The sequence below is a fragment of the Mustela putorius genome, unplaced genomic scaffold, assembly GCF_011764305.1.
Source record: "Mustela putorius furo isolate JIRA1106 unplaced genomic scaffold, ASM1176430v1.1 tig00003854_pilon_pilon_pilon, whole genome shotgun sequence".
Classification (NCBI taxonomy): domain Eukaryota; kingdom Metazoa; phylum Chordata; class Mammalia; order Carnivora; family Mustelidae; genus Mustela; species Mustela putorius.
This window is the reverse complement of record NW_025422006.1, coordinates 8,810,728-8,828,493: the sequence shown is the minus strand read 5'-3', so window position 1 is coordinate 8,828,493 and position 17,766 is coordinate 8,810,728. Positions and strand designations below refer to the sequence as shown.

The 17,766-nt window shown below is 40.2% G+C and overlaps 1 protein-coding gene across 1 annotated transcript in view; it reads left to right on the top strand.

The window, feature by feature from the left end:
* TRPM3 (transient receptor potential cation channel subfamily M member 3) overlaps positions 1-17,766 on the top strand; it is a 251,974-nt gene that overhangs the window by 125,658 nt on the left and 108,550 nt on the right. The window contains exon 8 of the mRNA XM_045065092.1: positions 2,177-2,249. Coding sequence (XP_044921027.1) covers positions 2,177-2,249 — 73 coding nt within the window. The remainder of the gene's footprint in view (positions 1-2,176; positions 2,250-17,766) is intronic.

Genomic DNA, 17,766 nt, shown 5'->3' with positions numbered 1-17,766 from the left:
GACCTACAGCCAAGCAGAAGTGGATTTCAGTGCAAATCTAACGGAGCTGGGGCACGCCTGCGCACACTGGTCCTTTCCAGAGATCACAGTTTTGGCCTGGGAGCCAAACACAGGCTGTAGATAGGTTTTGTTTGTCTCTCTCTATTTTTCATATTTTTACGTTCAAAAGCCTACAAAGTCATTTCAGTCTACGCTCTCTGCCTTACACTCATCCCACACTCTGATCTCAGGACATGAACAATCAAGACACAAAAGAATTAAGCAGCTCACGAGTCAGGTAGTCAGATGTTCGTATGATCTTTCTTCCCCTCTCTTCGTTGCTGTGTTTAAGGCACAAGACAAAAACGTCAGGGCTCTTGGGTTCTGATCACAACTCTCCTAGCTAACTAACTCATTTTGCGACCTTAAACAAGTTACTTTGGATAGTGGACTGGATTTCTAAGGCAACTGATAATGTCACAGTCTCTGAGTCTGTGTCTCTTCTTTCCCTCACAGTGGCTAAACTTGGAATTCTCTATTAGCAAATGCAGTAAAGTGTACTTCCCATGTAGTTGGAAACGGACAAACACTATTGTTTTCCCGTTTCACAGCTAGAGAAACCTGAAGCCTAAAGCAGCTGAGAAAAATAGTAATTCAGTGCAGATAGTCAAATAACCTTTTGGCTTCCTTAAGTAACTTCCCTCTGCCTTGAAGAAGAGATCTTTGTTATTGTTCAGCATTATTTGGGAACTTTGTATTAATTCGACATGTATCATTCCTTCCTCGCTGTGTCTTTATGCTCCTTCCTGCGATTCATCTGTGGAGAATACTTTTCTCCCCTGGATCACCAAAAAGGAAAGATGTTATTGTAGTGTCTGCTTTCCCCTTCTTACAACCTGAAAGTAATTGCTAAGTTACTCTCAAGGGAGTTCAAGGGTATTTTTTTTAATTTAAATTCAATTTTATTAACATACAGTGTATTGTTAGTTCAGAGGTAGAATTTAGAGATTCATGGTTGCATACAACGCCCAGTGCTCATTACTTCAGATACCTTCCTTAGTGTCCATCCCCCAGTTACCCCATCGCCCCTCCCCTCCCCTCCAAACCCTCAGTTTATTCCCTAGAGTTCAGTATCCCTTACGATTTGTCTCCCTATTTTCCTCTTATTTTATTTTTCCTTCCTTTCCCTTATGTTCATCTGTTTTGCTTCTTAAATTCCATATACGAGTGAAATTATATATTTGCCTTTCTCTGACTGAGTTATTTCGCTCAGCATAATACCCTCTAGCTCCAACCACATCGTTGCAAATGGGAAGACTTCATTCTTTTTGATGGCTGCATAGTATTCGTGTGTGTGTGTGTGTGTGTGTGTGTACACACCACATCTTCTTTATCCATTCATCTGTTGATGGACATCTAGGTTCTTTCCACAGTTTGGCTACTGTGGACATTGCTGCTATAAATATTGGGAGGCAGGTGTCCCTGTGTTTGGGACACTGTGTTTGTGTCCTTTGGGTAAATACCCAGTAGTATAAATGCTGGGTCATAGAGTAGCTCTATTTTTAACTTTTTGAGGAAACTCCGTATTGTTTTCCAGAGTGGTTGCACCAGTTTGCATTTTCACCAACAGTGCAAGAGAGTTCAAAGGGGTTCAGGGTTAGTGAGAGGACTGAAGGATCTAGAGCCATCACACTGTTGAGAAACCCTTTGTAACTATTGCTGTGGAGTAAGTGTGGCACTGGCATTGCACACACACAGATACATACACACATGCACACACACACACACACACACGTGCACAGGACCACTTACTGAAGGGCATACTAAACTACTTTTAAACACTTAATTTCTCAACTCACCGTGTATGTCACAGCTTACACATTTCTGTAAGTCCAGTAAGATTTAATTTTAAAACTGAAATGATAGACGACATTTTCCTGGGTCTTGGGTTTCTTGTCATTGTCAATATAATCAATGCAATTATATGAGGTGGTCTCTGTTAGGAGGCTATGAGACATCTTCCCCTTAATGAACTGCAGAACCCGGTAGCTGAATTCCTGCTCTGTCTGCTTCTCCTGGGGTCAAGAATCCACCTTGTAGATATTAAGATAATCTGTGTTCAGATATGGTCTCATTGATTGAATTTGTCTTGGGGAAAAGCATGCATTGTTAATGGTCACCTTGTCTCAAATTGCAGATTACGGTATTCCGGATGGGATCAGAAGGACACCAGGACATTGACTTAGCTATCCTGACAGCTTTGCTCAAAGGTAAAAGAGTTTCTATGTCCAGAGAGTAAAAAAATAATTTAAATGGATTAACATAGCAACCTTGTCTCCTAATAGTAGATGCAATCCCAAATGATACTGTGACATCCAATTATTGATAACATAAGGACTTCTCCTAGAAGACATTGTTCCTGCTATAAAATTCTTCTATGATAGAGCTGTCAAAGTATGACTCAATTTCATAAAGTTTAAATGTATTACAATTCAGTCGTGTCCATTGAGTCATAAAAATATACAAAGTAAAAGGCTAATGCAATATGTAAGATACTAAGTCACTGAAGTTATTTAATAATTATTACCCTGTCTACTTCCAAAAACCATTTAATCTGGTACAGATGGTAGATAGATACAGAGATATAATAATGCATTGAAAACGGAAAATCAAAACCATTGAGAAGAAAGGAGGAAGAAATAAACAAAAAAACTAGGTTAGTATACTTGTAATTGGAACATTGAATTTAGCTCTAAGTTTCCTTGAAGTCCAGGCAAAAATAGAATTGGATTTTATGATTTTCCTTGAGGGTGGATGTTTGTCCTGTTCTCTAGTCCCCTTACTATCAAGAGGTCTCACTACATGTGCTCATCCTTGGAACCAAATTCCGGAGAAGAGCGGTTTCCTCTGGGCTCCCCAGATCAAATTCTGTCCTTCATGCCCCTTAACAGGTCTATACATTTGACCCATAACATTCAACATTAAAATAAATAAAAGGAAGTCATCTCTGTGCAGCACTGAACTGGAAACTAGAACTATGAGACGAAACAAAATCACAAATCTTGTTGAATGTGGTTCTGAGTTCAAGATGTCACCCATGTTCTCCCCAAGCCCCATACTTTGCCTGCTGCTCCCTTTATCACAAGGTTGGTGACTGCCTCTTCGTAAGCCTTCCTGGATCGTGAGCTCTGTGAGGGCAGAGAATGTGTCTTACCAATGGATAAGACACACCTCACCACCTCACCCAAGCCCTCACACATGGCAGCATTTGGTCCATTTTTTGTTGAATAAGCGAAGGAATTGATTACTGAATGAATGATTACTTAATGATTCAGTGACAGACTTAACATTCCAAAATTGAAACTCAGAATAGCAACCGTTGTATTCTCCATCCCCCCCCTACCCTATCTCTGCCATTAATACTTCCTTGAATACCCATCCTATGGCAGCCATTGTGCCTATGCTAAGCTTTTTACAAATACTATAAGCAGTAATTATTACAGCAACTGTGTTCTGTAGCAGCTATCTTGAATCCCCATTCTACAGACAGGTAAGTGGAGCTACAAGATTTCAGTAACTTGCTCAGGGTTACCATGCTAATTAATAAACCTGAACTTAGATCTAGGCCCTTTGAAGTCTTCACTGCACTACATGTGGCCCCCTTAACACTAGAAGCCATTGACCCCCTCCATGTATCCCCCGAAGATGTATTTGCACATTCATTCAAAATCCCAGTCACATTTCAGAAATTCACAGTCCTGCAAGGTGTATCATGTGTCCCAGGTTGAGAACTTCGCTCTGAAGCAGTTCATTCCAATGAACTGACAAAGACACAAAGAATTCACGCATGGGACTGTGCGTGGGCTGAACCACAAGGCACGCTCCGGCCTCCGTTCTCCAGTTGTCAGGGATAAAATTAAAAAGTTTGAGGCAGGGAAGTCTCTAATACTTCCTATTCTTACATGAAAATAAGAAAAGGTAATAAAACCAGTAACTAACACTTATTGAAGACTTGCTATGGTGCCAAACGCTGTGTTAGATACATTCTGTGTATAAATTCATTTAATCTTTCCAAGTTGGATGACCGGTTCATTACAAGACCTGTCTTATCTATAAGGAAATTGGGACACAGAAAATTCAGTTGCATGACCAAGATCAGCTAGCCAGTAAGCAGTAGAGACACGATCCCCATAGCCCTCCTAGTGTAGACCACCAAGGCATCCTATTGCATTGATAATAAGAAGTAGATTTGCCACATTTATCACCTTGAATCAGAACTCAGCAAGTGAAGAAGTGGCTCCATTATTGGTTAAACACATAGAAGCTATCACAGTATCTTCTACTGTCAATATTTTCTTCTTCTTTCACCAGTGTGTGACTTAAACTTGTGTTTTACCTTTAGATCATAGAATTTATTTGTTATAATATAAGAGAGTTGTTACCCGACTGTGCAGAACAGATCCCATGAAATACATTTTATATTGTAACCAAGTAGTTATACATATGTTTTTAGAAAGCTGAAGCTAAAGCTCATGAAATTATATTTACATTGTATGCAATGAAATTGAATATTTTCTATTCTATTCTATTCTCTTTAATGCTGATTATATTCCACTAAATTGATTTCATGACCCACTAATGGGTCATAACCTGGAGTTTAAAAAACACTGCCATAGTAGATTAAAGGAAATTATGATTGCTCTAAGAAATTAACATTTCTAATCACTATAATGAATATTATTTATGCAACAGTTGATGCTAATGGGAATTTCTGCCATTAAAAGATTATGATGTATCAACTCTATTTTACAAAGGCTTTTAAATGCTGATTTTGACCCAGCTGATTTGTGAAGGATGCGAGCTTAATCCTTTTGCTGACTTTCTTGGAGGCCAAGAGCATACTTCTATCAGTTTCAAATTTTTTTAAGTTTTTTAAATTGTGCTTATCTATTTTTTAAATTGTGCCTAGGCACATAATATGGTTTAACACTTAATTTTTACAATTATACTTAGTTTTCAATTATCCCATGCATGAGGGATTTTTTACAGTCAAGTTTTTATTCCTGCCTAATTCCTAATTCCTTCCTAAATTCCTAATTTCTGAGAAAACTAGAAATTAGATAGGAGGAGGGGGAGGAAGGTGTGAGACTAAACAGTGGTATATAAATCCAGAGCCTAGCAAAGAAAAAAAAAAAAAAAAAGGAACCAGGTGGTCATGGGGAAATTCTACCTTTGCTGACCCATTGCTTCTGATTGGGATTGATTTTCTTCAGTAACTGTATATATTAAAAGATACTGTTTATAGGACACAGACTTCCTGGGTATTTGTTCAAAAATAAAGAAAGAAGGAGACAAAAAGAATGCTGTTCCAGGGGTCCTAGAGGCTCGCAGTTTCTTTGGAAGCTGACCTGGGGTAGCTTTTGAGAAGACATGATACAACATTTATCTTTCAAGTTAAGGTAACTGCTCCCTGAAAGTGGTGGGCTGAGGCTAGAAACCGCCCTCTCCGCTCCCCTGCCTACCCAACGGGAACCCAAGGAAAATGCAGAGAAAATGCAGGACGTTGACTATTCAGACAAACAACAGATAAATTTTTAGCATAAGTATGTCCCAAATATTGGCTGGAACCTACTTATACTAAAAAAAGCTGTTTATTATTTCTCTGAAATTCATCCTTAACTGGGAGTCTTGTGTTTCTATTTGTCAAATCAGGCTTCCCTACTCAGAGGAGGCCTGGTGCCATGAATATTTCTGGACTTCAGACATCCTGAGTGGTTCTAGGGGAAGAGTACTCAAAAATCTAGGGAAGTCACCGAGTCCCTCTCTGTCTGCCTCCTTCTAAATCTTAGCAACCAGAGGCTTCACTGGAAACAACCCCAGACTTACCTTTGTAAACTATCCAGTGTTTACCAGCCTGGTCTGAGTCACCTTTTCCTGGCCAGTGTGCACATGCCCCTTCCTTCAGCCCCTTCTGCTCCAAGATTAGCAAAGCCAGAAAACATCTGCTCAGCAGGGTCCCTTGACCGTCTCTGTGGATGTAATTATTTCCAGTTTTTAAAAATCTTCTCTTAGGCAGCTCAGAAGTCAAATCACGTGGGTGTGAACCCTTTCATTCCTCTGCATGTATGGAAGTACAGTATGTGGCAATCACTATCCTCCATAAGCAAAAAATTCTTTTTCTTTGCGTTTTTTTTTAGAGATTTTTTTTAGAACTATTCTTTTTTTTTTTATTTAGTTTTGTTTTTCAATGTTCCAAGATTCGTCGTTTATGCAACATGCCCAGTGCTCCATGCAACACGTGCCTCCTTAATACCGACCACCAGACTCATCCAACCCCCACCCCCCTCCCCTCCAAAACCCTCATTTTTTTCTCAGAGTTCCCGGTCTCTCATGGTTTGTCTCCCCTTCCAATTTCCCCCAACCCACTTCTCCTCTCCATCTCCCCATGTCCTCCGTGTTATTCCTTATGCTTCACAAGTAAATGAAATCACGATAATTGACTCTCTCTGCTTGACTTCTTTCACTCTGCATAATCTCTTCCAGTACCGTCCATGTTGCTACAAAAGTTGGGTATTCATCCTTTCTGATGGAGGCATAATACTCCGTAGTGTATATCGACCAAATCTTTATCCATTCATCCGTTGAAGGGCATCTTGGTTCTTTCCACAGTTTGGCGACTGTGGCCGTTGCTGCTATGAACATTGGAGTACAGATGGCCCTTCTTTTCACTACATCTCTATCTTTGGGGTAAATACCCAGTAGTGCAATTGCAGGGTTTAATCTGCACTGGTAAAGAAATTCTTCTGTGACACAGGAAAAGACCTTTATTGCTTACTTCTTTTTTCTGGAAAGCATTTTTTAAAAGCTCAAAGGGCTACAAAACTCTTATGTTCCTCCTCAAAACTGCCCAGCTCATCAAAAACAAGAGTAGTTTGAGAAATTGTCACAGCCTAGAGGAGCCTAAGGAGGTGTAATGACCACAGGTAATGCGACTTCCTGGACCAGATCCTCAAGCAGAAAAAAAGAAAGAGTATTGGGTTTAAAACTAGGAAAATCTGAATGAAACATAGACATTTGTGGCATTTTTTTAAGGTTTTAAGGGAAAAATGGAGTGCTGTGCTATCATATATTTTGGATCTGAGCAGGAGACATATTGTCACCAAGGAAACCTTTCATGTCATGTCAAAATGACAAAAGAGGAGAAAGCATCCTAGGGAATTAGCTGTGAAAGTCATGTACATATGTAATCAAAGTCCTGTACTAGGTGCAGATTGTGTTAATATAAAGTGTCTATATAAATCAGATAGGCATGGATAATAGCTGATCACTAAGAAATGATTAGAAATCTCACTGGGGCATCTAAGCAGGAGACATTTAAATTCAGGACTAATAGGAAGCAATTTGTATGAAATTCGGTTTCCCTATGGACTTACACAATCATGTCAGAGAAAATTATCTAGTTCTTCCCTTTTTTTAAAAATGTTTTCGCTCTTCAGACAAAATTAATCCTATTGTTAATTAAACTAATTAATTACTCACAGATACTTGTACGTGGAGAGTGACAACTTCTTTTTAAGATACCCTTCTGTAATTTTCTTGAAACAATGAGGGAAGGAGTTTGAAATAAAAATTGAAATGCCAAAAGAAGAGTGGGTATGTTCTAACTTTGGAACATTCTCAAGAATGCTGTTGATTAGATCATTCAAAACAATGAAAATCACTATGTTCTGAACCATTTTCCTTTAAAATTATATCTTTACAAACTACTCAACTTGAAATAGGATTGGATAAAATGTTTTAAAAAACAATATATTTTGGGGCGCCTGGGTGGCTCAGTGGGTTAAGCCGCTGCCTTCGGCTCAGGTCATGATCTCAGGGTCCTGGGATCGAGTCCCGCATCGGGCTCTCTGCTCAGCAGGGTGCCTGCTTCCTCCTCTCTCTCTGCCTGCCTCTCTGCCTACTTGTGATCTCTCTCTGTCAAATAAATAAAATCTTTAAAAAAAAAAAAAAAAAAAAAAAAAAAAACAATATATTTTAATGTTTTGAAACTACTTCTGCGGGTATGCCCCTCCAACTCTATTAACTAGAAAATTCAATTATTATCACAAACTATCCTGATATCAATAGGCAATTAGTCTTGCTAAATAACTCATCTTAGTTTTTAAGTGACTTAATTAATCCTTAGTAAAACCAAATTGTGACATTATTCTGAAGTAGGGTTTGTGCAATAATTCTATGCACCCAGTAGATCTCAAAAGCAACTAATATCCAGAAGTGTTTACTGAGAAGCTACCTTGCTTGATCTCAGATGATTCATGAATAGATTTAATGGGAATTAATTATGGCCTTGCTTTGAAGATAAAAAACTATTTCTGATTATATGTTCAGCCTTCCCCATCCCTGTTTCTTATGTGTAGGCAGCTTAAAACAGCACATGCACTATTGCTTTCTTTTTTCTATTTTTTAATTTCCTTTTAATAATATTTTTTAACTTGAAATTGTTTAGATAGCCTTAATATGTCCAAAAAAACCAAAAAGAGAGACATTCATGTTGACACGATCATCACTTATATGAAATGCAAAGTTACCAGAGTTATTAAATATTATGCAAATGAAAGTAGATGAAATTTTATCCAAAAAAGATTGACAAGGTCCAAATGTGTGGCGTATTTTAAGCTTAAAAGGGTATGGAGGGGTAAACTGGGGGAGAATCGTGACATATATCAGTTAGAGACCAAGCTCACTAGGCAATTTTTTCAGTGAAGATTCTTTCCAAAAATGTTCAGTCCTTCTCTCCATAAGGCCACGTTTGGTCTTCCTTTTGTCCTTTGACTTGTCAATCAGGCTTCCGCATGGGCACGTTTCCTCATGGCTCTGTTTACCCCTTCTGTCACATCTTTAACTTAGATATCACAGAGCAGATTGGCCAGGAGCAGGTAGAGTCCTAGCGTGGGCCCCCTAAACCCTATATAGAGCAGGACATCTGCTTCATTAAAACTCTCAGAGGTGGGGCACCTGAGTGGCTCAGTCATTGAGCGACTGCTTTTGGCTCAGGTCATGATCCCAGGAACCTGGGATCAAGCCCCGCATCAGGCTCCCTGCTTCGTGGGAAGCCTGCTTTCCCTCTCCTGCTCCCCCTGCTTATGTTCCTGCTGTCACTCTCTCTCTCTCTCTGTCAAATAAATAAATAAAATCTTTAAAATCAATCAATCAATCATCAATCTCTCAGAGCTCTTACCAGGGCACTTACCTACCAGATGACCTTGGCTGCCCACACAATATCTTAGTGACGAAACTAGAATGCCCACAATTTCTCTGAATGTAGTGGCAAGAATCTGTGTGATCTGACACTTGTGCTATTTTTAAAGATTAGATCCCCAGTGGAATATGGCTTCAACCAAGAAACTTTTTGGTGACAAGTGACAGAAACATAATTCAAATGCACTAAAGCAAAAATAAATAAGATGATGGACTTGAGGGTTTACATGTTGAGGAAGTTGAAGGGTAAACAGAGTTTAGGCAAAGTAGGATCCAGGGCTCAACTGACATTATCAGGATCTGTCCTCCGTCTCTCAGACGTAAGTCTGTCTACCTGTCGCACAGAATGCCTATCAGCAGTTCTAGGCTCATTCCCAGCCAGCTGAGTAAATCCCCATTAAATCCTGGGTGATGAGAGCAGAAGGAACCCAGGGCTGGACTTGCATATGCTTGCCTCAGGTCAGTGCCCATCCCTGAATTCATCCCTGGGGCAAAGGCCGTGGGAGAATCCCTGTAACCATGAAATGGGAGGTGGGACCAGCCATACTCATATGGTTTACTTCAGGTAGACCTAAATATGTAACTTAATAATATTTTTTACTACACAGTGATTATGTATTATTGTAATCACTACTACCTTTTTCAATTTTCATAGTCTGTACTTGAGTCTCTGGCAAAAATTTTAAAGGAAATTACATTCTTACCATTTTTTCCCCAAGACCAAAGTCCATTCCTTAGGGAAAAAAATGATTCCATAAAGACCAAGTCGCCCCAGGCTTTCCCCACTGGGCTGCTTCCAGGCCATCCTCCACTGACCCCCAGCCCGTCAGCGGGCTACCAACCACGGTGGGACTGTCCAGCAAAGGTCCTAGTCGTAGGGACAGTGACACCATAGGCAAACCATTACTACTCCCTGTTGTTCAAACAGATTCTCTTCATGGAAGCTCGATTTCCTAATCTGTAAAACCCAGGGATTTTAATCTCTCTAACACTGCCGCTGTAACCATTGATAATGCAAGGAAAGCGTGAACCCCATACCTGGAAAAATCTGTTTAATAAATGATGGTCTGATAGATGATGATGACGCCTGCCAAGCTAGATAGGAGAACCAAGACCAGCTCGTTTTACTCACCGCCTTGCACGTCGTCAATATTCAAAAACCATTGTCATACTCATGAAGAAATGATCGACGGGCTTTAGAATCAGATTACATACATATTTAGATCCTAGCGCTTTCCTGGCTGTCACACTGATTAACTAGGTTACTTAACCTCTCTCTACACATGCCTCAGTTCCTTCCCTGTGCCAAAGAAGATCACAGCTCTGTCATGTGGAGGGACATAAGGGACACATGAGACATTGACGCTGGGAGCTCGTTGAGGGCAGGCATTCTGCCTTCTTTATGGTAAAGAACAAACAATGAGTATTTTTATACTTTTCACCTTCCCTTATGGGCTTTAAAAATCCCCAGGGAACTGACATGTCCCCTGTGCAAAACCCAACAGAATTCGAAAGGACCCATAAATTTGCAAATGACAAGCAACCAATAATTAAACCTCAAGCATACGTGTAAGGATCCGAAACAATCCACAAAGAGGAGTTTCATCTTTTTTTTTTTAAGATTTTATTTATATATATGACAGACAGAGATCACAAGTAGGCAGAGAGGCAGGCAGAGAGAGAGGGGGAAGCAGGCTCCCCGCTGAGCAGAGAGCCCGATGCAGGGCACGATCTCACGACCCTGAGATCATGACCTGAGCCAAAGGCAGAGTTTTTAACCCACTGAGCCACCCAGGCACCCCAAGAGGAGTTTCATCTTGAAACTGGTTGAGAACATGCTAAGCTGCCTTAAAATGAAATTAATTTTCTGGCAAGTTTATTTTCTTACACATCCAAGGACATCTTAGAGCAATAACAGAGAGCAAGGTAGAGAGCAATTGTAGACATTTTTGGCTCAGTTAGAAGAAAGAATAAAATAACTTAAATCTTTTCATCCTGTTATTTGTACTTTCTACAGTTCACAAAGCATTTTCACATAAATTTTAGCATCTAATCTTTGCAACAACTCTGGGGAATGGTTACCAGATAATTTATCTCCAGCCCGAGACTTTCTTGGTCAGGGAAATGAGCAGTACTAATAGTTATGCCTGAAAAACTAGAATAAACTAAGAATGTCCAGGTAAACTGGGAAGTGTGATCATCCTGATTACAAACCCACCTTCAGTAGGAAGTTTCTGGAGCAAAAGGATTATGTCATCTTTGTCTTTGTCTCCTAACACCCAGAAAAATGCTTGACATATGGTAGGCATTTTATATATGTATATGCATATATATCTGCAAATATATGTGAATATCTATGAATATATGTGAATACAAATGAATATATGTGAATATATATATGCAAATATATATGGTAATATATAATCATCATTGCAATAATTTTAGAAAATGTCCCTGAAGTCCAGAACACACATTTCTAGATTATAAGGTCCCACTGAGTGCCCAGCACAGGATGAAAAGAAACCCTTCTCAAGTTATATTGTAATATTGCAAAACAAATGGGAAAACAAATATATATAACATATATTTTAAAATGTCTTATAAATATAATATTTATAAATTATATTTAATATTCATATAGTTTATAAATTATATTACAGAGTATAATATGGTATTATAAATACATATAATTATATATATACACATATATAAAACATACACATACATATATCTACATATATATAAACACATATATAAAATTCTCCTATGAGCTTCCAAAGAGAAAAACAGGTCTCATGCAAAGGAGCCAGAATGCTGTCGACTTTTAAACAACTACATAGAAATCGATAGTGCAATGCCTTAAAAATTCTGAAGAACATTTATTTGCAATCTAGAATTTTATGCATAATCTTTGCCACTGGCAAAGGTAGAATAGACATGTCAGACATGAGTTATCAGAACTTTTACTACCCATGGAACTATTTCTTTGGGAACGGCTGGAGGACATGCACCCCTAGAAGGAAAGAGGAAACCAAACCAAACACCAATAAAAGAGGAGACATGGAACATGGGTAGGGGGCGCTCTAACACAGGAGGGCAGTTGGGCAATGCCTGGAGGACGAGGCAGGGAGACCCTTCTGCACCACCGGCATAGCAGGCAGAAGCAGGAGATGCGAGACCTTCTTCCTAAGACTCAAGTCTGAAGTCGGCATGGTGTCATTTCTGCTGCATTCCATGGGCATGGGGGGTCACGAGAGCAGCCCAGATCCAGTGTGAATGCCGGGAGAGTATCTATCGGTCCTTAGAAGCTACTGTCAAAGACTAGCTACTGTGGAGGCCCCAAATGATCAGCTCCAAGAAGTGAAGCACTTGAGTCTGGGTAAAGAGGCCTGGGGTGAGGAGAATTGTGACTTTATAACAAATCTTGTAGGAATAGGTGACTTGAAAATCTGTGCCTGTATAACCTTAGTAAAAATGAAGTACAAAATGGATGACCTGGTTCCCAATGAAAGAGCATGAGTGAAAGACAAAGGAAGAGAGAACAAAGATAAGAATCATCAATGCAGTAATTCCAGAAAATGTGCTAGAACTCCAGAGTGTAAATTTCTATATAATCCTGCTAAAAATCACAATATGAAAATGGCAAATATTTTACATACTCATTCATGTAAATGAATTCATTTTTGTCATATCACAAGCAAGCAGGATAACCCCGTAGAATTTTTTTTTTCTTTTATTCCCTCTGTCTTAAGTTGATAACATTTCTCAGTTGCATATTGTGCATAATACAGGAACACTATTTTTATAAAGTTTTTTTTTTTAACATGTTAATGGGAGACTTTGTGAAGTATTGGCTTCTTTTATTGCAGAAAGGGCACAATAAAGAGGACTCGTCCATTTGGCTAGGTTGGCCAAAAAAAGGAAATAGGATAGTGCTCCACAGTGTTCTTAATCATAAGGCATATAATTTCATTTGTCCTTTTTGCTTGCTTATGTTATTAGGACACAAAGAAATAGTAGCAATATTTCCTGCAGAAACTCTTGGCAAATATCATTACCTAGACAACTGGACTTTGTAAGGTTTTTACAAAATGTTGGTCCATAAAAGTCTTCCAACCAGGGTCACCTGGGTGGCTCAGTGGGTTGAAGCCTCTGCCTTCGGCTCAGGTCATGATCCCAGGGTCCTGGGATCGAGCCCCGCATTGGGCTCTCTGCTCAGCAGGGAGTCTGCTTTCCCCTCCCTGGTCCCCTCCTGTCTCTCTGCCTACTTGTGACCTCTGCCTGTCAAATAAATAAAAATCTTTAAAAAAATAAATAAATAAAGTCTTCCAACCTAACTCTAAAACGACACGAACAATTTTTCAAAGTTAGTGAGACCATGTGCCAAAAACACAGACCCAATAAATTGGAGAAAAACAAAAGAAAGTTAAATCACCACCTCCTCCCACCGCTAGACCCAGTGTTTAGGAACCCAGGGGAGGAAGAGTTCAGCTCTTACTCCAGGCAGGGAACAAGGCTGAGAGAAGTCAGTCCCCGCAGAGGCTGAGGTCACCACTGACAGGCCAGAGAAGGTGCAGGATCCCTCTGAAGGTTGCAGCAAGTATCTTGCACTTGAACAATGTTCTGTTACACTAGGCAGCCTGGGGAGGGGCCAGAGGCACTTTCCTAATTGAAGGTGGTTCTAGATTATATGGAAGACACCCAGCATCTCAGTTTACTTGCCTACAAAATAATCACATTCTTAAAATTCAAAGAGACCATTTGTATCTAAACTCAGCCTCTTGCTGAGTTGTAACAAATGGTCATCCTCTTATTGCTTTCAGCACCTAGAAGCTTCAGCTCACTTAGGGGAGTGCTGGAAGAGAAAACCTCAGTAGAAGGTAGCATTTGATTGACTCCCCAAGCTCTGTCAGAGGACTGATCCCGGAGCCTGGCCCCAATTCTGACGTGTGCATAAACCCTGGGTAATTTAGGGAGTGTCAGCACTTAATTCTGAGAATTCCTATTTTACTACATAGTAAGTATTCCTTTTGAGAAAATTCAATCACACCTAATCACTCACATCGACACAGCAGACACTGTAGTGAAGAGTATCTGCCCGCCAATGGCATTATAACTGCGTTAAATTATTAAATTACTATTAATCTGACAAATTTATCGTTGGGAATAGTAAGATACTGAAAATATTTCCACAGTGCTTTAATTTAACAAGTTTTCCCATCTACTTTTCTATTTAACCTTCAAAGCAATCCCTTGAGGAGGATATTATTAACCTCATTTTATATAAGAAGCAGTTAGGTCTTAGGATAAGTAAGCTTCCCAAGGCCTCACAGGTAGTAAACAAGCTCAGTGCCCTTTCTTTTCCACTCAGAAAAAGTCCATAAGGCCCCTACTTAATGCTTACCCCACCCCACCCAGCAAAGGGTAACCTGACACGGATCAGAACTAAACCAGGAAGCTGCCGCGTCGCCATCAGACTAGTCACTCATTCGTAAGGGGCCACTGTGAGTCAGTCTTGATATTAGAAGTTAATGACCCAGTCACCACAACACCTCCTGTGCACAAGGCATTATCTTAAGTGGTACAAGTCTACAAAGTCTTAAAATATGGTAGAAGTACATATCATAATAAAAAGTAAATAAAATGCTAAAAGGGGGCAAACCAAGGGAACTCCGCTCCTGGTTTCAGGGGACATTTTACTAGAGAGGCAACATTTGAAGTGCCTCTCTACAGTTCAGAGTGCCAACCCGTGATAGCAAATAAACAGCCTAAAGAAAGACAAACAGTATGCCAATTACTTTTTCAGAGGAATTTAAAATTAAGAAGATACCAAAAAATTAAATTAAATTAAGAAGATACTTTAAAGAAATCTTATTAATCCTTAAATTCCACATATGAATGAAATCCTCCAGTATTTGTCTTTCTCTGACTTAGCGTGATACGCTCTAGCTCCATCCACATCATTGCCAATGGCAAGATTTCGTTCTTTTTTATGGCTGAGTAATATTCCATCACTATACAACACATCTTCTCTATCCATTCATCTGTCAGTGGACACGTGAACACCTTCCATAATGTGACTATCATACGTAATGCTACAATAAACATCAGGGGTGCCTGTGTCCTTTCCAATTAGTGTTTTTGTATTCTTTGGGTAAATACCCAATAGTGTATTACTGGCTCATAGGGTAGCTCTATTTTTAATTTTTTGAGGAACCTCCATACAGTTTTCCACAGTGGCTGCACCAATTTGCATTCCCATTTTTAACTTCATTAAGTTTTAAAAACTTAATAAACATCTTATCAGTCTTAAAAATTAGAGCCTTCAAATAAACAGGATCTAAGAATATCCAGACAGGGGTCATGTTGCCCAAACAGGTGCACATCATTATACCCAGTCACTAAGTTCCTTAAAGGGTATTCACAAACTGTATCTTTTAAAAAGCAGCCTCTTTTAGATGCACTAATAAATGTTTTTAAATAATTAAACCAGATAAATAAGTAAATCTCAGATGGGTTGGCTGACAAAAATAAAGATTAAAAAAAATTAAGGGGATAAGTGAATTTTAGTTATTGGTTTACCAAGTTTGGCCCTAATGACAGAGCATTAGAGAATATCCTGGCTTCCTGCGTTCATGCAATGTGGGTGGTTTTATGATACAGAACACAAAAGCCTGTTTGCCCACTTCCCTTTGTTTGTAGCATGACTTCAGTAAAATTCTGTAAGTTCCTATGAATTGAAAAATTTAAAAAGTCAGCTCTAAAATCAGACTGCCTGTATTCGAAGCTTGCCTCTGGCTCTTCCTGGCTACTTGACCTTGGACAAGTTTCTGTACCTCAGTTTCCTTGTCTGCAAAATGGGATAATGGCACCTCATAGCTTGTTGTGAGAATTTAATACGTGGAGATTTAGAAGCAGTGCCTGGCACAAGCTAAGCATGAAAGAATATTAATTTTATTGTCTTGTTTCCTAAAGATAAACTGAGAAAGAAAACCCTATCTTCCTGTACTGGGCTCCTTCCTCTCCACTGCCTGTTTTGTCTCTTACAAACCAAGTGTGAATTTCTTCCAGCTAAAGTTAATCTAATTTTTCCTTATTCCTTTTAACTTTCTCCTGGGAATCTACCTGAAGTTATTTTTACCAAGAGGAGATGGGCAAGAAAATAGAGCAAAGAATAAATTAGACACAGATCTCATCTACTTTTTTATGTGCATGTTTCAAGCCTTTAATTTGGTTTTTTTCTCGATGTAGCTTCCCCATCCCTAAGAGAGGCTCACCAGGATGGGGGGGGGCAGCTCTGCCCTGGGGGACCGCTGAAGCCGTCTCCTAGCAACCCAGTCACGTGACAGGGCCCTTCAGCTAGTTCCCTTGCACCTTTGTGGTTTTCATACACGCAGGGAAGGTGATGTCTTTATCTTTTTTCTTTTTTAAGATTTTATTTATTTATTTGACACACACACAGAGATCACAAGCAGGCAGAGAGGCAGGCAGAGAGAGAGGAGGAAGCAGACTCCCCGCTGAGCAGAGAGCCCGATGCGGGACTCGATCCCAGGACCCTGAGATCATGACCTGAGCCGAAGGCAGAGGCTTAACCCACTGAGCCACCCAGGTGCCCCATGTGATGTCTTTAAATGAATAGATGGTTAGGTTTTCATTGACTGAGACCCTGTCGCATTTTGGCACAATATCTACAAACAAGTGAATTGATGGAAACGAACAGAATCCCCGGGACACATATTTAACCCAGACAGGATTCCTCAGATAAAACACAGAAAGGTCCAAAGACCACCCCTCCACAAGAAGAAATGTTTCTCAACTAATAGAGAGGTGGGTGGTATCATCCTACAGATCGGACGATCCTGGCATCCCCCAGGACGTCGCGAGGTCTGCCAGTCCTGCCCCCTCCACGACTTCCGTCCATCAAGCAGGATCATCCTTGAACTACCAAGCTCGGATGACACACCCGCCACTTTTATTTAGCAGCTCTCCTGGAGGGAGTCCGCAGCTCCATTTAGGAGCCACCGAAATATTGAGTGACCCTCAGGGTATTAAAAAAAAAAAATGTCCTCCAACACTGACTCTCAAGTCCCTAAATAAACAAACATTCCCTGTCCTATGTGCCTTTGGGGCCTTTGGTGCCATCGTTGGGATGTCTTACTTCACGGGGGCCCTGGCTCGGCTCGGATACCCCCTCCTTAAGGCCTCAGCCTGTGGCACGTTCTCCACGTCTGTCCTTTCTCTTCAGCTTCTCAGTCCCGCTCCCTCTCGGCACGGGGTGTCCCCTCTTCCTTCACTTTCCATGTTGAGCTGCATCGAAGCTCTCTCTTTCCCCCTCAAGGAATATTAGTTTCTCCTCTCAGCCTTCCGTCTCCTCTTCGCTGGCCAGCTGGTCTCCAGCCCTGAGGCTGTGGGTTCTGACCCACCATGGACTTGTACTTCCTCCCTCGCCCACTGCTGTTGCGTCTCTGCTCTCAGCACAGGCTCCCTGTCACCTACAGAGACCTTGTCCCCTCTCCACCAAGTCCCTCC